The 23,941-nt window shown below is 28.1% G+C and overlaps 1 protein-coding gene across 2 annotated transcripts; it reads right to left on the reverse strand.

Annotated features, from left to right (window-relative positions):
• Positions 1-310: 310 nt before the first annotated feature.
• On the reverse strand, positions 311-17,746 carry LOC145194820 (intraflagellar transport protein 122 homolog). Of its 2 annotated transcripts, none has more exons than XM_090070309.1 (46): positions 17,623-17,746; positions 17,414-17,480; positions 17,190-17,274; positions 16,181-16,259; positions 15,938-16,014; positions 15,137-15,203; positions 14,995-15,061; positions 14,665-14,738; positions 14,386-14,461; positions 14,213-14,305; positions 13,603-13,701; positions 13,401-13,477; positions 13,248-13,309; positions 11,327-11,385; positions 11,023-11,097; positions 10,739-10,807; positions 10,195-10,238; positions 9,169-9,262; positions 8,910-8,995; positions 8,617-8,695; positions 8,401-8,442; positions 8,117-8,194; positions 7,944-8,021; positions 7,715-7,755; positions 6,833-6,905; positions 6,654-6,680; positions 6,494-6,547; positions 6,272-6,334; positions 5,882-5,935; positions 5,595-5,734; positions 5,347-5,418; positions 5,126-5,210; positions 4,669-4,755; positions 3,939-3,974; positions 3,731-3,797; positions 3,531-3,609; positions 3,233-3,306; positions 2,935-3,035; positions 2,637-2,737; positions 2,293-2,374; positions 2,071-2,154; positions 1,857-1,968; positions 1,464-1,506; positions 1,256-1,335; positions 820-1,079; positions 311-669 (listed from the first exon to the last, which is right to left on the reverse strand). In XM_090070309.1, the coding sequence occupies exons 1-46, from the start codon at positions 17,679-17,681 to the stop codon at positions 586-588; spliced, it is 3,585 nt and encodes a 1,194-aa protein (XP_089926435.1). In that variant the 5' UTR covers positions 17,682-17,746; the 3' UTR covers positions 311-585. The 2 variants fall into 2 exon arrangements, with proteins under 2 accessions (XP_089926435.1, XP_089926436.1); XM_090070310.1 differs by having other exon boundaries at positions 17,414-17,466; positions 17,623-17,698.
• Between the last annotated feature and the right edge of the window lie 6,195 nt (positions 17,747-23,941).

Raw genomic sequence — 23,941 nt, forward strand, 5'->3', positions numbered from 1 at the left:
TATATATATATATATATATATATATATATATATATATATATATATATATATATATATATATATGCATATACATATATACATACACATATATACATATACATACACATACAAACATATAACTCAAAGTCTTTTAAACTATCCAAAGTAATTTCCATAAATTCGAAAGTGGCTCAAAAAATTTCCAAAGCTTCTTTTACACGATATAGATCTTCTTTGCGAACGAATCATTCGTGGTTCGCTGTACAAGAGATATATCAGTGGCTTAAAGCGCCTTATTTCGGCTTCATTCGTTTTCTGGTTTCGCCATCCATTTTCTTCTTTTATTTTCATATATTACAAATTTATGTGTTGACCAAGTTAAAGTTATTGTATTGATACATATATAAATATATATTAATTCGAAATGTACAGAAATAAATTAGTTTTATGAAAGAACAAACACTAACGCATTATTAAAAACCTTCCTTTTCAATTCGATCGTCTTGAGATCTCATATTCATAAACGTCGGCGAAATGCCTATCAAATAAGCATTGGCGTGAGTATTGCATAGCAAGAAAAACAAGATTTTATTGGTTGATTTCAATTCAGGCCACTTCTTGCTTGGCACGGCAGAATGGACAATGACCTTGTCGCAACATTAGTAGTTCAAAATCTTCAGAATGAAAAAACTAGCGAAAAATAAAACAAAAATTAACAAATAATATTCATTATTACATGCCCACATTTAGGTACTACCTATCTGTCTATGTATAGACATACCTAGATTATGTATTATTATTACCAATAGAATTGAAGTTAATGATACAAGTTGATTTTACCTTATAGCATGATTTACACATTGTTATTCTTATGTCTGGAAGTATGTTCCGGAAGTATTGATAATTCAAAGGACGAGCCCATTTTCGAATGAATACTTCAGTTCGATGTAGCTTCTTCAGAACTGAGCGCCCAACACAAACAGGAAGAAACTCTCCTCCACCCTGCTCAAAAGACATTAACTTTGTAGCAAACGGATCATCGCCATCATCTTCATCACTATTGGAATCTAGATTTACATCCAGCCGCAATGACTGAGATTCTAGTGAGTATGAAAAGAAATAACTTTTTATTTACGCTATTTCATACAAGGCGTTAAATTTATCATTAAAATTGTTAAATAAAATGACTTTTGGGGAAAAAAATGTTTTAAACCTTTTAGGTTTTTTTTTTTTTTTTAAACCTTTTTCTAAATGTTATTAGCGAAAACAATTTTACTTGAATCTTTAAACTCTTGCTTCTTTCGCTTCTTTTGTCCCAGCGTATCCATTGAGATGAGCTTAACAGCTTCTTCGTCGCTAAAAGCAAATTAGATGAATGCCACTTTTCATATGGTCAAGTTAACTTTAACTTTAGTGTTAGACGGAAATTACTGACAGTAGTTTTAAAGATTGAATACAAAATGGACAACATAGTAACGTCATACCTTATACCTTCCTCAACCACAAACTCAACCAGAGGTAGGACCTCTGAAAAAAAAGAAAAACTTTCTGGTAATACTGATTAACTTAAATAGTTCATTTTATGTTAGAACTCTTAAAAATTTTATCTATTCGCAGGATAAAGTTCGTATTAAAAAACGCAAGCAGTTGGGCGATAAATATCGATCTTTATTCGGTTAAATAAACTATTGAGAAGTTTTTAATGAGCTTTCATTGAGAAGCTTTAAAGTGATTTGCACGAGTATTAAAGTTTTAAGTTAAAGTCGTGAATCTACAAAAATTGAAACACTTCACTTAGTAGTTATCACTCCCCTGTATGCTAACAGGCTCAGTATAACACATACAACAATGATTAGCTGCTAAATAACAAATCTTACCAAAGCTGCTAAATGAGTGCACGAAGGGCTGTAAACAGTTGATACATTGATTTCCCTTGTTATTTAATAGTGGGTTAGTTGCTGAACATCGGTAGCACAGTGAAAGCAGATCCTAAATTAAAGTGAGTTGATAAGCACCAATCAAATTGCAAAGGCAAAGTTGTTATGATTGTTGATTAATAATATTTAGTTGAACAAATGTCCATATATTTACCGGATTATCTTGGAAAGGTTTAGATCGTATTGCTACGGAGCCAAGATAAATGCTTTCCTGAAAACGTTCTGGTATACGCAATGTCTAAAAATGGTACTATCACTTACAAACATCTTCTCAAACTATAGAAGGGATTGTTACAACAAAAATAACAGCATGATAGCTTTTCACTTCTTTTTAAAAACCAATCTCTTTTTAAAAATTTACAAATGAAAATCAAACCTGCAACTTATCAAACGCATATCTTGCAAGTTTGTAAGCACCTAAAAGTTTTCCCTGTTTTGCAATCGCAAACAATGCATGACTGTTTATAAGATGAAGGAAATCATACAAGAAATATGATATCTACAAAAATCATACATCTACAAAAATGTTCATAAACAAGGTATATGCAACATACGAAAGTGCTGGTCAATTTATCTTTCCTTACAACTTATATTTACAAAGGTTACAAGAGTTTTTGTAATTAATACACTTGTTGCAATATTTTAAGATATTATCAAGAAAAATACATTTGTTGCAATATTTTAAGATATTATCAAGAAAAATAGAAGTTGGAAAGATACACTTTTGACACACCGTGTGGTGTTTCTTTAATTAGCATATGTAGTAAAAAACGCGCCATATTGAATATAGCTTCTGATGTCTGTGATGTAAAAGGCTCTTCCTGTTAAAAAAAGGCATGCAAAATTTTTGTTAAGAATATCATCCCACGCATATAAAAGAACTTAAACTGATACATTAACCTCACGCAGTAAGGTAAATAAAGAAAGGTACAATTTTTACAATTCTTTGAATACTGAGAAAACTACAGAGTATATACCCTTTTCCTATATAAAAAAAATTAAAAAAAAATACGTTTACCATAAATCTTTGAATAATATGATATACATAATAAATTTCTGCTTTTGTTTGGAACTCAACAAATTTATCCAATATGCTGTCTTCAACGTCCTTAATTTCACCTGTATAACAAATCAACAATTCTTTCTAATAAGGGATTCATAAAGATTTATGCAGTAATGATGAATCTTAAGAGCATTTAGCAGCAAAATATTGTTCAGCAAAAAGCAGCAAAAAAGTTGTTGTTTTGATTTAGATGAAGGTAATCTAAAGACTCTTTATTAAAATGAATCAGTAAAGGGTTTACACTGGATATTACCTGATTCTTTTTTTCCAGCAATATCAAGACACTGCATTGAAAGTTGCCAGAAATAATAACCAGCATCATTAAACCTATTTACATGTGCAAAACAAATATTCAAAAATTTTACTCTTATAGGTTTTTAAAAACATTAATATTGTATTAATATAGTTATGACTTATTGCTTTTTTAAATAATAAATTTAATAAACATAAATATTGTACATTTATAGCTAAAGAAAAAGCAATTTCTTAAATTAGTTGTGAAAATGCGCTTCACAAAATATCGAACTTTAAAAGACTATATGATATTTTACCTGTTCTCAATGACAGCATTCAATGTGAGCTGCTCAAGAACTTTAACAGCATCAGTGCGACGTCCAGCTTTGTGAAAAGCTACATATAAAAATACCAAAACATTTATGATAAATAAAATTCACAAAAAATTTGAAAGTGAAAAAAGTTTTCAAACATCTGAATTTTGATTTAAAGAAAGTTTTTTTTTATAAAATATTACCTTCCTGAGCTTCATCAAACCTGTCATTTTCAGCGAGCCAGTGTGCATAGGGCACATAAACATCATCCTTATTTTAAAAAAAAAATAGACGTTAAAAATAAAATAAAATCAATTACTAATTCAAAAAGAAATAAGAAATCGTTTTTCTTCAATTATCATCCTTCACTTTGGAGATAACTAACATTTTTTTAAAAAAATAATTAAAAACCTTGATTTCAAGATGTTTCTCAACAAGATGGAAAGCCTAAAAATAAATAATGGAATCACAGCATAAAAATAAATAATGGGATCACAACATAAAATATAAAGAACATTCATGTCATTGCGAACAAATTTACTTGATCTTCTGGATCCTTATAGACTTAGATTTAAGCTCAAAATGAAATTGATTTTCAAACATTAAAGTATTTATTTCAAATACAAAACATCTTTGCTATCAATTCGCTGAAAGAGAAGATCTCAAAAGTTAACAATTTAGAAATAACTGTAAAATGCTCTTGCCGATATTTTAAAATTTAAAAAGTAACTTATTTTTTACCTGGAAGTCATTTCTAAACAAAATGCTGCAAGGTAGCATTTGAAATGCTCATCTAATTTTGTGTCATAGTTAACAAATTTACTTAATCTTCCTGAATGTAATACATTTAGATTTTAATTTTAGCTTAAAATGAAACTGGTTTTTAAACTTTCTGAAAGAGAGCACTAGAGATGTTTTAAATTAAAGCAGTCTCTAGAAAAGTTGTTTGAACTGCTATTTAGTTATTAAATTCTTTTACATTGTACACGGACATTAGCGCCAAAAAAATTAATAAAAAGCCCAATTTGGCAAGTTTTCAGGAGAATTTTCTACAAATCTAACAAAAAACACGTTTTCTAGCAAACCAATCAAATAAATAATTTAAAACATATTTCACTGGTATAGAAAATGTTTTTAGTACCTCATCCCACTGGTGTGAATGCACGTATAGCTGTACAAGCTTTTTTTTATCACCCATCTTCAAGTAAATTTCTGCAGCATAATTATACTAAAATGCAAACAGAAAAACCACATTTTAGGAAAAACCTCCACAATATAGAGATGATGTATTATCAAAAAATTATAACATGCAAATTGTTATATGACAATTTGATCAAAAGACATGTTTAAACTTGTTGCTATCAAAACATGCTTACATATCAATCATACAAGAAAAGTTATTTTTTTAAAAAAGGCTTATTAACTTTGTTCACATGATTACAAAATAGCATCTAAATTAAAAAAAACAGGATGTACAAAATAAATCTGGTCATTCTTAGCTAAATAAGTTTACAATTTACAAATAATTTTCAATCAGAATTCAATCTGGAGTTGTATAGTAAACAAGCATTTTGGCATAATTTTGTTTCTAATAATACCTTTTTCATATTTGCTAAATGTTGTGCACAGGCTGTAAGAGGTTCAGAATCAGCTTTATTCAAATTTCTAGCAAGTTCCAATAGCCTGAAATATGTTAAATAAAACATTAAACTCTATAAATAAAAAGTCTCCAATAGCTATAGAAATTGTAAAAAATAGTAACACAAAATTACTAATTCTTATGAATAAATAATTCAGCATAATGTCTATCTCCTCTTACTTATCAGACCATCCATTCTCACCAAGGATTTCAATGGCTTTCATGAACTCACCAGCCGCAATAAACATGTCACTAAATTAAGAAGAAAAAAGGTGTTGAAAAAGTGTCCAACAAACAGCAACTTTAATGAAAATTGCTAAAAATCAAATTGTGAAAGTTAAACTGTATTAAATTGTAAAGTATATGAAATAAAATTATGTAAAAGTCGTAAAACCTTTTAACAAAAAAAACAAATAAACTAATATTACGCAGCTGCTTTTGGATCATTGGTTGTGCGACACCATTCTGCTTGTTTTTTAATCAACTGCTTAATATTCTTTTGGTCACTACTGCCAAGAAACTCTTTGGCATGCTCAAACTGACGAAGATCGGAAAACATCTCAAGTGCCTACATTTGTAAAAAAGAATATAATGTATTTAAAAGCTTCTGTAAAAATAAAAACTAAGATTCAAATAAAAATATTTTCTTTAAAGCAATAATTTTAGAGAAATATTAAAAGAAATTTTGTTCTTAAATTGTAAAAAAAAACTTTACTTTTTCTTCTTTACCAGCTCGCTTATATAACCTTGCTGCTTCATGAAATTTTCCCTATTTAATAAAATGAAAAAAAAAAATGTTTTGAAAAGCTACTTGAGATATCAACTCATACATTATACTTAATTGGTATAATATCATTCTTAAATATTACCTATAACGAAATACAATTTAGCATGTATATTGTTGATAAAACAGAAGTTTTAATTAGAATTTTAAAAATAATTATTTAACCAGGAAATTTAAAAGTGCTTTGTTACAATCAAATAAAAATTATTCTGAACACTATGTATAATTACTTTCTATTTTCAAACAATCTATAAAAATTTTAGGAAAAAATATTTTGCAGCACACTAAATGTAATTCAACTATAAATAAAGCCAGACTAACCTGAAAAGCATAGATATCTCCTAGGAATGAGTTATTATCATTTTCTCCTCTCTTTTTCCTACCCTAGAAATATACCCAAGATAATTGAGAACAGCTTGGAGATTGTTAAAACAACCAAAAAACAATTAAAAAACCTCCTAGGCACATAATTAAAAACAGACAGGCTGTATAATTTAAAGTGCTTTAACACATACATTAAAAATACAACTTTATCTTACTTACGTCAATGTTATTTATAAGTTCTAGAAACCTCATGTCACGAATGCGTATAAAAGACTGCAAACAAAAAGAAAGTATTCTTATAGTTTACAAATCAATAGTTAAAAAATGTCACAAATCAATAGTTAAAAAAAATTGTGTGCGAATTAAAATTTTTTATTACCAATCTTGCAATTTCCAATTCTAAGCCCTGAAGACAAGTAAAAAAAGGAAGCTACATTATTTAAAATAGCTCAACCATATTAATCCAGATTTATAAAATTTCTGCAATAGTTTTTTTTTATACTTTTAATGTTCCTTAAATTATATGCTTTGATAAAAAACATGTAGTCAGACTCATACCTCCAGAGCACCCATAGCTAATGCTCTCCAGTCTCCATCAGTTACACCCAAGCATGCAACTTTGTACGCATCTCTACAATTATATAGACACCCATAAACAGCTTTATAATAAAAATATTTAAAGGGATAAAAAGATTTTACAAATGAAACATGACATAAAAACTTTCTTTAGTGAATTCCCAACTCTAAAACCTACTGGAAATCTATTAAAAACATTCATTTGAAGATATTTTGATTCACGCCATATTGATAAGCAGTTATTATTGCAAATACTTATTGTAGTTATTTTGTTGATATAGCAAAAGCAATTAAAGAAAAAGCAACTGACTTCAAATGAGAGGGATCAAAATATCCCAAGAAAAAAGGCTTATAATCAATTCTATTTACAATTGCTAAATAAAACAAAATGTTAACCTTTACACAGATGTCTTAATATTATTCAGGGAAATTGCATAAGCTCTTAGGCAAGTGAAAAACAATTTAGCACTCAAAATATTTTCAGATTACTTTTTAGGCTTTCCAATCCTTACTTCTTATTTCTTTTCCTGAATCCTTACTTGTCTAGTGGTTATTAATGCTAGTTTAGCTATTGAAAATATTTTGTTATACATTTACAATAATTTTCTATTCTCAGCAGTCTTTACTTATTTCAATTGGGTATTTTTTACACAGAAGAAACAATGACATCAGTGTTAATTTATTTCACACTGATGTTATACATCCTGCATAAGTATTCTTTACATCAACAATAACAATAACAAAATAACAATAACAAAGTCTTATTAATCATAATACATAATACATAAAATCATAATTGACTTAAATAACATTTTTTCTAATTTCTTAATTTAAAAAAAAAAAAAAACTGAGAATTAACCATACGCATAAGACTTTTTCTCCAAAAACTGATACATGGGTGTTGACTAAAAGCAAGAATATTTTTAAAAAATCATTAAAAACTACACAATCGCTAAAACAGTTTTAATTTAAACGCTGCTTTAGCTAAAACAAGTTACAAGGTAAATGTTTTTAAAAAAAGGACAACTAAAAGTATGAAATAATAAAGAACTAAAACAGTGCTAAATAAAAGCAAAAAATTAAAATGTGAAACCTGTGGCACTTCAATTGAAGTCATAGTATAAACATGGAGACAATAAATCCGTGAACCACAAAATCCAACGACAAAGCCCTTTGTTAATTAAACAAAAAGTTAATTAAACATTTACAGTAGTTTCAGGTGAATTGAAAAATCTTTACAAATAAAAAAAGGCTAATATCATATACCGGAACTTTTTGCTGGTGAAGAGGAAAGTTGCTGGCTTTAATGTTCAACATTCCACCACCCGAAAAGCACAGCATATCCTTTGTGTTAAAAAAATATCTTATATTTATTAAAAAACACATGAAATTAAAAGCACTTTAATTAAGTGTAAATTTTAAAATAAAAACAATATTAAATATCAAAAAGTAAAGGGAAAAATAAAATATGAGCATTTTTTGTATATATTTAGAGGTAAAGTTCTAGTTATGACTCATTTTAAATTTTTTTCAAAATGATTCAAATGTACATCACTGTGTGTGTTCCATGCTACACTATTTCCATTTGGCTCCTATGGGTAAAAAAGAAAATAAATTAATAAACCTTGTCATAAATTTACAAGAGTTGCAAACAAAATAATTGTTTTTGAGTCTTTATGTATTCTAAAAAGCTTGGAATAAACATCTTATATTTATTAAAAATTTCAAATAATAATTCACCGTGATGTCATTATAATAAAAAATACCTGAAATAACAGTTCTTTAGTGTCTAGTTGGTACACAAGGACTGTATTGTTTTCATCAACTACAGCAAGTTTTTTTCGACTAAAATTTAAAACCTTTTTAAACTGCATTTAATTTTTTTAACTATATGATACGAAGTACAGAGTTTTTATTTTTATCTTAGCTATACTACAAAATGCAAAACTATTCTTTAGTTTTTTTTGGCTTAAAAAAGATTAGGGTTCAATTATCAAAGGTAATACTTTGAAAGGTAACACTTTTATTTATATAGGTATAAAATAAAGAGAAAAAAAACCTGCATGATAGATCTAAACATTTCACAGCAGTTTGTTGTTTTATAAGGGGAATAGGAAACTGATTATCTACAAAAATCTTTAAAATCTAAAAATAGAACTCAATTTAGTCAAAAACTAGAAAGAAATTTTGTTAAATAAGTATTTAAAATATAGAAAATAGTGAATCAAACAATGCTATCATTTTAAAATTACTTAGTTAAGTTTAATTCTATATCAAAAAGAGACTGGGAAAAAATACTATTTAAATAGAATAAATACCTGTCCACTCTTTAGACCAATCAATAAGCCTTCCCGACCAGGATTGCCCCCAATTACTTTAATGTATCGAATTAGTGAGTCAACTTGCCATTCTCTGTATCAATCAAGATTATAAAGTATTAGACACAAGCAAAAATTCTAGCAACATCAACAGCATAAGACATAACTAGAATATTTAACCTAAAAAGACTGATTTATTTTAAGTTACCCTCATCTCATCCTTGCAAAATTCACATAAACAAGTAACTAACTTTTATTTACGTTAGTTTTAAAATTTCTGTAAGTCAAACCAGAAATGCATTAATATTACAATATATCTTTGACTTAACCAGTGTTCTGGTCAAACAATCATTACTTGAATAAAAAATGTATTCAAGTGGCATTTTCTAAAAATAAATATTATTTCCCTTTGTTGTAAGTTGTAACCATTCAAAATTCATTACGATAACTTTTATTTCAATAATAACCAACTTTCATTTGCAATTCCTAACTGTGATTTCTTTTTTTGAAATAAAAAACTGCTTTCCAAATTATATTGCTAATTTTGCTTGTTGATTATAAATACTTTGTTCAAAAAGAAATTTAAGGTTTAAGCATATATATTTAAAGTTCCTAATAAATCGTACCAAATTAGTATTTGTATGTAAAGAGAGTGGACTTTACAGTGTAAGCATAATCATCAAAGCTTAACATTATTCGAAAAAAGATTTTAAAAAACTAAAGATCTGCATCATCTTGCTGTTTATATTAGTCTAAATGTTAGTGCAAACTGCTTAACAATACAGTTTTTTAACATAATTCAAACAAAATTCAAACTCAATTGAGTAATTTAAACAAAATTTAAACACAATGGAGCACATTTATTCATTCTAATATCTTTGCAAGACTTAACTTGCAATTTTTTTTTTGCATTTGAATACTAATTTAAATATTCTATCCTAACTCCATCCTTAACATTGCGCTTTAAAGATATTAATCTTCTGTTTATAGTTTTAATTCTGTTTAGAGTTTTTCTATCAGTAATACCTTTCCTTGACACCATCAAAAGATAAACATTGTAAACGTTTTTCCTGAAAAAGAAAAACATTTTTTTAAAATGTTAAGCTAAATTTACTTTGTATTTGTGAGTATAATGACAGAAAATAATTGGCATTATTTACAAATCAGTATTAATAGCTATTGACATTAACTGACTTTACAAAATCTACAACATTTTAGATGTTATATGTAGCTCAAATAGTTTCTTTGATAGTATTAAAGGGTCAGTGTCGGATATTGTTTGATAGTTAAATTAAAAGGTCAGTGTTGGATATTGAAATTTTGAAAATTTTGTCTGATATTGAAAGTCACTAACTCAAATCAAATTTTAACTATTTTTTTATTCTAAATGAAGATAAAAAGAAATGATATGAAGAGATGGCAATGTATGATAATTGAATAATGAAGATATCATGATGATAGCGAGATAATGATACAACAAGATAACAAGTTAATACTAAAGTAGTAAAAATAAATTACATACTATAAAGTAGTAAAAAGAAATTGCAGATTTTAGGAAATTTCTAAATACCTGGCAAAGTATTAAGTTATTTCCAGTTACAACAAGCAAGTTGCATTCAAATTTCTGATTTATGCGATCCTAAAAATAGATAAAAGTGTTATAAAACAGCTACATAGAAATAAGCAGTTTTACTATTAAAAGATTGAGATTGAAAAAAAAGAGAGATTATATTAAAAAATAAAAATTCTTTTTTACTTTTTACTTCAATCTCTTAAAACAACAATTGTAAACAATTTTTGAAAAAAAAAAGAGAACTTTAAACAAAATAATATCCACGCATTAGCAACACAAACCTTGACTTTGTAAGTCATGTCTGCACTATCATTCGAGTAAATTTCATAAATCACAATCTTTTCAGGCATCTGCACCTGTAAACAATTAAAGAAATTGAAGACAGACTTTTGAAATGGTGTTTTTTTAAAACTTAGCAAAACGTCATAACAAAAATTAAAACAATATAGTAGAGATTATGTAAATAAGATCAAACAAAATGAAGAGAAAATAGCATAAGTGATGAAAAAAAAATTATAATTAAGAGGCAGAATAAAACTGAAGATAATAAGCAAAAATAATCAAATAAATTTAATTAAGACTTACTGCCAACCTATGTTTATAAATAGCTATCTTTTTCACAAGCTCTCTACATTTAATACGCACTGAAACGGTATTATATTTTCTGAATATCTAACAAATGTTACAATGCCAATGGAAAGTATTTTTTATTTAAAGAAAATCTTTGATAACTTAACTTTCAAACATTTTACTCATAAATAAAACAATATTTTTAAAATTCACTAAGTAATAAATAACTCATGTCTCAATTAAAATAATTTTAATAAAACCAATCTTAAATCTAACAAAATAACATGCCTTCTTATCTGAAATTTTTCTGTGCTGTAAAATATAAATTTTAAAATTGAGAGGTTGCATAATTTGTCAATGCTAATCTTCTAGACACATTTATATACAATATTTTAAATTACAAGTAATATAAATATTGTATACTACAATATCTAATATTAAAAACAAAAAAATATTCTAAAAGTATTATTTTGTCTCACCATTGTTTTTGGTTTAAGATTCAATATTGAATTCATAAATATCCTTTAAATGACTTCATTAGCTGATTAATAACTTTTTGTGGGCAGTTCTAAATTTTTTATTATCTATACCCACCACATACTTTATACATTTTTAGATTGAATCATTATAAATATGAAGAAAGTGTGATTATAATACATTGTTAAATCAATGTAACTGGTAAATATCATCTATGAAAATATGTCATTTTTGTCATAATATATCTAGATTAAGGAAGTGTATCTACTCTGTACAACTCTCACAATCTTGGAGCAATTTCTCATGCTAGGTTTATGGGAAAAGCACCCTATTCAATTTTTCTAAACTCTCTGGTTCAAGTCAAGGTAAACAAGATAAAATATAGTAAAAACAATATCAAATGGTAAGATTTAATTTGGCAGAATGTATTGAAATATTGTTTTCTTTTACTAAATGTGTATTTTGACTTGAAATAAAATAACTAGATGTTTGTATTGCCCTAAGTCAATTTAAGTTTTAAATTATTTAAAACAACTTATGACCAGTAAATTTATTGGTAAATGTGTAACTATGCCCAGGTTGAATGTGCAGCTGAATCTGTACTGAAGTCATGACATAATGACACTTGGTAACTGGACCCTACCTTGATTGTAATGGTCTTGGCTTCTAAAGATAGCGATTACTTTGTGCAGATGGAACTACACAGCAGTTTTGGTCTAAATTTTCCTTCAACATTATATTCCAGTAGTTTGTAAACTCCATTGATATTGTTAATTTTTGTTCTGAGTATGCAGTCAAATTTATCCAGCAGAACTTTGAAAATACTAAGAGCAAGTATAACTGCAGAATTCAGATCAGAACTTCAAGTTAACAATGCTTGGAGGAAACCAACCTGTAGAATCAAAATCTAAACTTCTAAACTCATTAACTAAGGAAAAAATGGATATTTGTCTGAGTAGATCAAAAGATGCAGGATATTCAGTTTTGTAATATATTCTTTTAAATAAGAGGATAAAAAACAAATTTCATAAACCCCTTTTGTGTTAAGACCTTTTACAATAATTTCAGTTTTTTTTCTTACTTGGATTGAAGAAATGTGTAACTTTTTTCCACCCACACATAAAATCTGAACTAAAACTTTACAGAGCTATTAGTATACCTTAGTGCATAAAATTGACTCTAGAGACATATCTTGAATCAAAAAAAAAAGAAAAAAAAAGGCCAAGGTTAGTAAACTACCAAACAAACAGCTCAATAAATAAACCAGCAATAATTTTAATGGAAGTAATAAAATAATTACGTTTATAAAATAAAAATATTTCTAAACTAATAATAAATAAAATGATAATTTTTTATCCATAGGTCTAAAACATGAACTTAAATAATCATAGTTTATGTTAGTGAATATGAATGCACAATGGCCTAAAAAATACAATCAACAAAAAACACAAAAAAAAACCTTTTTGCTCCGTTGTAAGATGCTGTACAATTATATCTGTCATATTATCTCTGTAAGCATACCTAAATAAAAAAATGAAAGATGTAAAAACATAAACTTCAATTGAAACAAATTAATTTTGAACAAAGTGCGTACTCAACATGTACATATTACCTGTCTTTATATAGACCATGGACTGTACTAAATATCAGCTGATAATAAGCTACTGTTCCGTCTGCACTTCCACATGCCTGATAATTAAATGCAAATTATAAATAGCAAACAAATAACTCATCAATTCAATAGAATTAGTAAAAAGACAGTAACTTTTCTAGAAAACGCACTAGAAAAATATTATATATTGCAGAGAACTAACCACAAAATTTCCCTCTGGTCCTGTTTTGCATGACCAAACCCAACCTTCATGTTCACCAATAATAGCCAAACGTGTACCTTCTTTTGTATAGAGATAGCACTAAAAAAGCAGATAAACTTTTGTTTTTTTGTTTCAAAGCTGATAGTTTTGAAACGAAGAAACCTCTTTTGTTAACTACTGTAAATTGGACGTCCTTTTGATAACTTTTAAGTAGATTTCAAATGAGAATTAAAACCAAAACACCAGTAACCACAGCAACAAAATGATGTTTTTTAGTATTTTTTGTATACTATTAGGAAAAAACTTGACCAGTTTGAAAGAAAGTAATATTATTATCAAACTCCTAACCTATAAATTCCTCAAAGTTAAACATAGCATTGCAGACAACTTTTTATTGATAGACCTGTGTTATTAAGTAATTGATTTTTTTTCAACATGCTGTAGTAAGTTTATAACAAATATAGGTTTGAAATTAATAGCTATTGTCAATTAAATAAGTTTAAATAGTCTTTCAGACAAATGTTAACTTTGAAATTCAATATCTTTCATAGTTTATATATAAGTTAAAGGTAATCTCAAATATAAAATACAGAAATAACTTAAAAATTACCTTTTTATCTGAACCAGAAATAATTAGAAATTCTCCTTTTGGGAAATAATTCAGACAACATGGATCAAATCCAAGAGAACAGTCTTTTCCTATCTAAGAAATAAGAAAGATGATGATATGATAGGAACAGATGATATGATAGGAACAAATGATATAAAATTACTGTTTGTCACCTGTTTTCCACTTAGTTGATAGAAAGAAAGTCTTTGTCCCCAGTCCCCAACTGCAAGTATATCAGATGCTTCATCTCTAGGAAAAAATAGATTAAATTGTAATACAAGCAGTTGTTAAAAAAACAGCATGAATATGTTAAACACAAAATTATAACAGTATGAGTGAGTACATTAAATATAAAATAGATAAGGATTTTATATTTAATTAAAATAAATAAATAAACTATTTCAGACAATAAGCAGAGCCTTATGTAAAGTATTTACTAAAATTAACCTTACTTTGAAGGATTCCATGACAAAGTCCATATTGGAAAACCACCAGCTCGTTCAATCCTCACTTTTTCTTCACCAGACTGTCCCCCCCCCAAAAAAAAAACACCTAACTTTTAGAAGTTAATTGAAAAAACAAAAAGTCTGAAACTTTATGTTGTAAAGCCCAGAAATTTCCTTCAAATTTTTTCCACCCGCATAAAACTGAACACTGAAATTACTAATTATTTCAACAACAAGTTTAATATTAGAGAGTTAAAAGATGAACAAGTAATTAAATTTTTAAAAGTTTAATTTACTAAGAGATATCACTAAAAATAATATATCTATTGACTCTACCTTATTCCAAATGGTGACTAACCCATTTGTAAGACCAACTGCCAAGTATTGTCCATCATTTGTCCAACTAAAACAAAAAATACTGAAAATCTTATCTTTATCTTTTTAAACTTATAGTGAACACTAGAGAAAATAGTCTTACCTACAACATGTGGCTCTGCAAGGTAATTTGAATTTTTGTACTGACTTTTGTTCAGTTGACCACAATCCTTGTGAAAATTAAACAAAAAAAACTACAAAACTATTACTTTTATATATCCAAATAACATAAAAGATGTTTTTAACTGAATGAGTGCATTCCTCAGTAAATTACATAAGACTTATTTGCATTTTTGTTTCAATCCTAATCAATAGCAGTGTTAAAACTTATATCAAAAAGGGTGATTAGCATTGATCATCAGCTTGTAAAGCGTGCCAATATTAGTTAGATGACAGAAATATCATTTATTATAGAAAACAGTATTATCTTTAAAAAAGACAAAACCATTATTTTGGGGGCTTATTTCTGGTTGACTTTTTTTAGATTTGGAATTATGTTAATCAGGAATTACTTTAGTTCAGTTATGGCTGCAGTTCTCTGGTAAAGAAAAGAACTACAGGCTGGATGTAATTTAAACTGAATATTATACTATATTAATAACATAGCCTTTGTATTATCATTCAATAACATAGACTTTGTATTATTATTTAAATTGACTTTGTATTATTATTCAAGCCATTAAGTTATAATCATCTTAATAAAATACTAGAACTATTTATTGACATTTTAAAATTCACTTTTAAAAATTGGGTAAAAAGTTGCTTTTTAATTTTTGTTTTTAAGTATGTGTGTAAAAAGAAAGTTAAAGTTTAAGATAATACTCTATCTAATATATAACAATTTCATAAATAAAGTTTGTTTTATAAAATCATATTTGACAATTCAAAAACAAGTGAATCATACCAAAATCTTCCATAGAACAACTTGCAAGTTGATGTGTTACAGGATTATACTGCAAGCTTTGAATTGTAGTGTTATGACTAAACATAAAACAACCATACATACAACATAAACATTGCATTTCTCATAAAAATTTTTATCTGTTAACTGTGCCACATTTTCATGATAAAAAAAGTATTAAAATTATATTATTTGCTACTAACAAAATAAATCTTTAAAGGTCACTTAAGCTCATAATTCTCTTACGTATATTTCAGAATTCCTTCTAACTTGTTTGTCCAAATAATTACTGTTTTATCTGCACCACCTGAAGCAAAATGTTTGCCTGAAAATTAAACAAAAAAATTGTGGGAAATTGAAAATAATTTTAAAAGTTTGGATTGCATATGTGAATACCATTGATACTATTTTCTTGGCTATTTTTGGAATATTTTTTAAAAGTCTTGTACAGTATTACTTTTTTAATCTTGAACATTATTTCCTTTTTCAGCCTTAAATTACTTTAGTTGAAGACCATCAGTATTTCAGCATAGAATATTGAGTTCTGCAGTTGCAAGGTTTTATTTGAATAACTACACATTGATTTTAAATAAATAATACCAAAAAAAACATTCAAAACATTTAAAATATTTTGAATTTAGAATATTCTCATTTTTAAGTGCCCACTAAAATGTAGGAGGGTTTTAAGAGGGGTTTTAGAAAATTTTTGTTTTCCTAGTTCTTCTGGGTTTCATCTAATAACTATACAAAGATTGTAAACACATATGTTGGTCATAGATAGAGATTCTTTGAAAAACTCTTAAGCTCTACATTTCCATTAAATATTGAAAAAATCATTAAAAATTGCAATAACAAAAGTAAAATAAATGATAAGTTTTAATCTTTTGGAAATAGGGATTTTTTTAATCTAAAAAAACAACTTTCTAAGTAACAAAACACTCTGTTTTAAACTTTTGATACAAGTAAAAATTTTCAAGAGGAAATTTAATGATCTCAAAATCACAAAGACAAATAACCTGTTCACTGTCCTTGACTTAATTTATATTTTATCAAAAGAAGAAATATATATATATTTAACAGTTCAAACAAATCTAATTTTTTTAATTTAACATTATTTTGTTATCCTTTTACCACTAACTAAAATCTAATTAATTTTATAGACATGACTTTATGCTGCAGTTGTTTATTAGTTTATATATTAACTTAATATCTTTAAAAACTAATTTGAGGATTTATTCATAATAGCTCAACTTACCACTTTTAGCATAAGCTACACAATAAACATTTTCTTTGTGACCTTTACATGGTCGAATAAGAGAGCCATCAGATGTATCATATACCTATCAAATGTAATAGTATAAAACTATAACTTGTCACCAGAATTCTGTCAGTACTTTGTTGAAAGGAAAAAAAGAGTACATTTAAATGCTTTCTTAAAATGGTTCTGATGAAGTATGATACTTATAATGTATTTCTCACCAAAACTTTATTACCAGCAGCAACAATTAACTGGGATCCATCAGGGCTAAAAGCTAAATCATGTAAACTAAAATTAAAAAAAAAAAAAAGTCATTTAAAATTACTTAAGAAAATAGTTGTAACAACAGATAACATCAGCATGTTCCTCTAATCAAACTGAATTATATTAACTGAAAAATAACATTAAGCATGAATTTCTTTAAACATACCTCACAGGTAATTCGTCTTTATCATGAACTTTATCAACCCAAGTTGGTATAGCTCTCATTCTTTTTTTTCTTTTTATGTATTAAAATTATATATATTTAGGTGAATATTTCAGTACATGAAGCATCAGCAAAATTCAATTAACAACTTACCAAAAATAATTAAGAATCAACAGGAAAAATTTACTTAAAGGTAGGTAAAATGATAAAAAAAAGCTATATGAACATTTCTTTGACTTTTCACTACAAATAAGTAATTAAAGAATGAATCAAAATATAGCGCGATATAACTCCACATATTGCTATAGAATAATAGTAAAGCATTTTTAAGGTAATTCTAATCTAAAAACGCTAACTGACTGTAGATATCTAAAGTATATAAATTTTGTCAATATGAAACAAGAGTTGACCTGGAGGTTGCGAATAAACAACTTTCAACAAAAAGAATCTCTGGCTTAAGCATGAACGTAGGCCGGAGATCAACAAGATGGTGATTTTATAGCGGCTTGGCGTGGGTTTACAGGTCCTGAGGATGTGAATTTTTTAAACTTTTGATTTTCTTTTTATTGGTTGATATAGAATCAAGAGTTCTAAAATTTTTTGGAATCAACTTGTCTTTAAGAGGAATTGTATTTTGTAAACTTTTAATTTAACTAAAAAAATTTTCATACTGTATAAAAGAACTTTTTGACAGTGTGAAACGAACTTGCTCAGTATCAAAAGTAAGATACCTTGGTTTCTTCTTAAAGAATTTTCTTCATTCAACTTTGATGCCAAATGTTTTGAAGCTTTTTTTAATATATATCGTTAACTCTCTAGCTAACTCTCTTTTACTATCGTTAACTCTCTAGCTACCCTGAAAATCTGGCACTGGAATTTTATGTTTAGGCACTTACAATAAGAACAAAGTGAGACAGAAACAATCTCAGCATATATATATTTGAATATAAAAATAAGTTTAAAAAAAGAAGAAAATTTAAATACAATATCTCAACCACTAGCATGTATTTTATGCAGAATAGGTATACTGTGAATAGTGCTACTATTTGCAGCGGTTAAATTGTTAAAGTGAAATATTCAAAAAAGTAATTTAGCTTTTTTTCTTTGAATATTCATAATTAACAGCAAATAAATGATAAGATAACAAAAACCAACAATTAATCAGTCATGCAAAAAATAATACCACTTTGCTTGTTCAGAGGGTATTGAATGCATAATGTTAGCGTGAGAAATCTTTTATCTGTAGTTTTGGAAACCTGGAATTCAGAATATATCTTTTTCGTGTTAACATGAACTGAAGGACAACCATTAAATTCCTTTTTTTGTTTGTTAAATCTTGTAAGATTATTTGATTTGAATTAATTATATTTGATCTTGCAAGAATATTTGATTTGAACGAAAATACGGATTTATAAATAAAAAAAATAGTTTTGGTATCCCTTAATTAGTAAACCCCTCTTCCCCCTCCTACTGAAGGGTTCTTATTTCAGCTTTACATACAAGATTTAGAAAAACCTAGATGAACTTGATGAAGTAGTAAAATTTCATGTTCCTTAACTTAGACCTAAAATTTAACTTAGACCTACAGTTCAGCGATGTGAATCGTTTTAGAGTAGTAAAGAGTTTGGTTTTTAACAGAATTCTTAAGTAAGACCATCAGTCAATCCCAAAGATCATTATCTCCACATCATGAATTCGATACAGCGTTGCTTACATATTTAAAAGCTTTTGAATTTTATTGCTCAATTTAGCTTTATTCTAATTATCACTACCTAATAAAATTCAATCGTAAAAAGAGGCTAGTCAACTTGAGTGGAATCCGGACGCAGCAAAGGTAAGCCCTGTTAGAAAAAATTATATAAAAAAAAAAAAAATGAGAGCTATACCAACTTGGATTGATAAAGTTTATAATAAAGACGAATTACCTGTGAAGGTATGCTTAAAAATATTTATGCTTAACACAACTTTTCAGTTAATATAATTCAATTTGATTCTTAGATTATTAGAGGAACATGCTGATGTTATCTGTTGTTCAGAAATTATGTAGATGTTGTTTAACTTTTAATAATATTGCACTAGTAAGCGTATTAAGCGGATCAATGTTTTTGTACACTACCAAACGCATATAACTTGGAATACATCCATACATGTGATGTTTTTGTGCACTACCAAACGTATATAACTAGGAATACATCCATATATGTGATGTTTTTGTGCACTACCAAACGTATATAACTTGGAATACATCCATATATGTGATGTTTCAAAAACTTCTTCCAAGTGAATAATGTGTAGATGATCAACCTTTTTCATTATCAATACACCTCTCTCTAACAATTTCACACCAGCACCCCCAGCCTACATGTAAAAAAAAAATCCTTCTTACATAAATTTAATTTTTATTTACAATATATGTTAAATGGGACTTTTAGTGAGTCTCCTTACAAATTAAAAAGGATCGCAAAAATACTTGCAAAATAATTGAAATAATTAATTGAAATAATTAATTGAAAACTAAATTGCAAAATACTTTAAATTGATCATGATCCATATTGATAATAGTTTATTTCTCCCCCTCAACTGATAGTTGACAAAAAAAAGTTCAGTAAAAAACTGCTGTAATATCAGTAAATTTAATTAGAAAGTTTTGAAGACATTTTTCAAAAGTTGATCTTCAAAAATTGGTCTTAAAAGACCTGCTTTCGAGGATAAACTCTGAAAAAAATTGGTCTTAAAAGACCTGCTTTCGAGAGAAACTTTGAAAAAAATTTTAAATGCTTGAGGAGCCTACGAAAGAATAAAGCAGAAAATTTCTATCAAAATAGATGGGATTTTGGTACTAAAAACATTTAATGCTTTTACCCACTCACAACCATAGAATTGCATAAAGTTTGTGAAGAAACGAGGAACTGATCATTACTCTAATTGTAGCATCTCGTAAAACCAGAAGAAAAACTGTTCAACATATTTCTAGCTGTATCAAATCAATATAGATTTACATACATCAAGACAAAAAAGGATGATGCTATTGGTAAAATGATACCCAGCAAGCACACAACGTTGAAACAACATTGAAATAACGTTGATCAACGTCGATCAACGTCATTTCAACGTTGTTTCAACGTTTTGTGCTTGCTGAGTATCTTTACCAATTAAATATAAATTAGGGACTGTTCATATGAGGTGAGCTAGCCCACTTGAGTTAGCTGGTTCAGTCAGGTTTGTTGATTTTCGTCTCGTGTTTTCGCATGGAAGTTACCAGCCCTCTCAATTGGACCGGAATAAATGGTTTTTGTGGCGCAATTAACGAAAAAATTTATTTTTCTGAGTTGCGGTTTTTCCCTGTAACTTTCATTTTTTAAATCTATTTATAAGAATTCTGCTACGATATTATTGCTACAATATCATCTGTAGAAGTAATATTTGGAAATTTCACCTTGGTTGGACCTAGCTTTGGTCAAGTGAGGTTTCAGATAAACTTTTGGTTTACTTAAAATAGCGGCAAGTTTAAACATTTTTAAATCTTGTATTTACGTGCCAACCTGTATACTAAAAAACGAAAAACCAACCTGTGTATCAACTCTTAAAATCAAAGCAAAATCAGAAAAGCGTAAATAGAAGTTTTACGAAATCCAGTCAAGCTATCAAACTGTTTAATCAGTGAACGTTGTCATGAGTTTAGAAAAAGAAAATCTTTAAACATAAATTTTAGGCAAATTTCAGTTGTTCAGTTGAACTAATTTGATAACATGTACACATTATTATACTGATTGTATAATTTACACATAGAAGATAAATATTTTTTGAGCAGCATTTAAACTTATAATCATTGCGATTTATTTGGACACATGTACACATTAATAAAAATAACAGTGTACATATTAATAAAAAAAAAACAGAAATAAACAAAGGTCTGAAAAAAGAAAAAAAAAAAAAATTGTTTGAAAAATTCTTTTTTCATCGATTAAGTTGGCGGGCCTACAGTCACACCGTGGGACAAAGTTCCGATTTCGTGGCCATAATTCAATTTTTTGAGTTTTATATTTTCGTCTTTTTACGTTCAGATCTTGTGAACAGATAGTCCTATAACAAAATTCCGAACAGGACAGGTATATACCTGCTCTAGGGTGGCCTTGACATCAGTTGACTTTTAGCCTCCGTTCGGTACGCACTAAACAAGTGGACACGTCGAAAAATTCTTGCCTGTTTAAAAGGGCTGTTAAACTGAAGAAACTATTTCAATTGGAATTCGGCAAAATGCAATCACTTTCTGGAGGTATGTAGAATATATGGTTATGCACTGTTATAGCTAATTTTAATTTTTTTCATATTTAAATCGCGCGACAAGTAAACATAAAAAATTGTAAACTTTTTATCTGAAATCGATTTTCTAATGTAGTTTTAAAAATTTAACCACGGTTATCTACCTTCTTTCGACAAGGAATTGATAGTGTATAGTGTTAAATATAACATGTTAATAAACTGGCTGCCATTGAGTGCCATTTTAATAGCGAGGCTAGTTTTTATGGAGGAATGCGTGGTGCGACATTAATCTATTAACATAGATTAATGTCTGAAAATGGTCATGGAAATTAGTGAACTAACATTATTTAATGGCACTAATTACATTTTAATACAATAATTTATTTTAAATATATGCTTTACAAGTTATTTCTCGTTCCATTTTATGATAATCTCAAAATTTTATAAAATAGTCCTCAAAGAACTCTCAGCCGTTATAACTGTATTTCCAAAGCTTCAAATATGGAATTGTCAAGAAAAGATATATTCTTTAAGGTGAAAGACAGTTTAAAAAATGATAATAAATTCATCATTGATTTTTTGACAGATGCAATTTTCAAAAAAACGGAATAGGTGATACAAATAGGCGAGGATGAAATGTCATTATCACGGTTATTTGTAAATTTTCGATCGAGATGGAGAGCAGCAGGAAGATGGGAAGATTTTTTTCTGAAAAAAAAATGAAGAATGGTTGAAGGGCATCGTACAATTTTCAAAATTATCCAATACTGAATGCACAACACCTGAGAAAATTTTGAAGAATGATAATTAAAAAGGAACATGTGGGCAACCTTCGCAATCCTTTGCTTCATCTAGTGATAGATCAAAGAGGTAAAAGACTCAAGAAGTACGTTCTACTTTTTTTACAGAAGAATTAGCATATGCTGCTCAAATGAGTTTAAGGACTTCTGGTCAAGTACATGCAGCTCAAGTTGTTAAAGATGTCACGTTAGCAACCCCAACAAGAGCCTCAAAATATATATCCGCTGTTCGTTCACAAAATGAAGTACCTTTTACCCCAGACGAAGCACTTTCTTTAATGATCGAAAAAGGAGAATGTTGTTATCCATCAGTTGTTACCCATCAGTTGTGTACACAACTGTCAGTGAGTCGTGTGCACAAATTGAACTACAGGCTTTTCTTGTTCATACCACATTTAGAATTAGGCTGATGTCAATGATACTCTAAATCCGGAAATTCTGTAAAAATTAGTACTTTACTGTAAATGGGGATGTGATGGAAGCAGCGGTCAAAGTGTTTATAAACAAAAATTTACTGATACTGGAAAATCTGATGAAAGCATTTTTATACTGCAACTATTGTGTGGAAAAATCCAAGACCATCATCTCGGCGATTCTGCTGACCAATGCAATTGCAGTTTGTACATGAAGATGTACAGTCAACATTGAAAGAAGTTACCGACATTGACCTGCAGATTGAGTGTCTTGCACCATATACTAATGGACAAAATGAAAAATCCATTTCAGTAACTTATTGTTTGTCCATTACGATGATGGACGGTTAAGTCTGTCATGCAGTAACTTGAACCACTTATATCTAAATCGGAATCGTTCCTTGTCTCTTGTCTGGTGACTTCATGTTGTTTTAACAATTGAATAGCTTCTTGATGTAGAAATTTTGCCGGTGTCTGGGGCAATTTCCTGATGCTTGAGAGAAATGGATCTGATGTTAATAAGAGCCTGTTAAAAATGCCTCTCATATTATATATAATCTGAAGTTTATAATGTCCTTATTGCATGACTCTTGGGCATCTTCAGAAAGTTGTCCAATCGGTAAAAGGGCATATTTTACAATTCTGCTCCATGGATCAACACTTTATGTACAGATGTAGGTATGTAATACCACGGATATAAAGCAACAAATAAATTGGCAGTATTTACACAATAGCCTTTGAATTTTTCATCATCTATATCAAACCTGCTCGAAATTACCTGCAAAATAACATGAAATCGGTGATATAATTTTTCATCGACTCGGCGCGCTGTATTTTCATCGTTAG

This window comes from Hydra viridissima, unplaced genomic scaffold, assembly GCF_058129835.1.
Source record: "Hydra viridissima isolate aposymbiotic clone 2 unplaced genomic scaffold, HvirCarnegie_v1 scaffold_13, whole genome shotgun sequence".
NCBI lineage: Eukaryota > Metazoa > Cnidaria > Hydrozoa > Anthoathecata > Hydridae > Hydra > Hydra viridissima.

Coding starts and splice junctions, on each gene's coding strand:
- LOC145194820 (XM_090070309.1), bottom strand. CDS start 17,681: ATGAGAGCTATACCAACTTGGGTTGATAAAGTTCATGATAAAGACGAA. Junction 8,022..8,116: donor TTCACCAGCAAAAAGTTCCG/GTATATGATATT, acceptor TAATTAACAAAG/GGCTTTGTCGTTGGATTTTG. Junction 3,610..3,730: donor GTTTGATGAAGCTCAGGAAG/GTAATATTTTAT, acceptor TTTTATATGTAG/CTTTTCACAAAGCTGGACGT.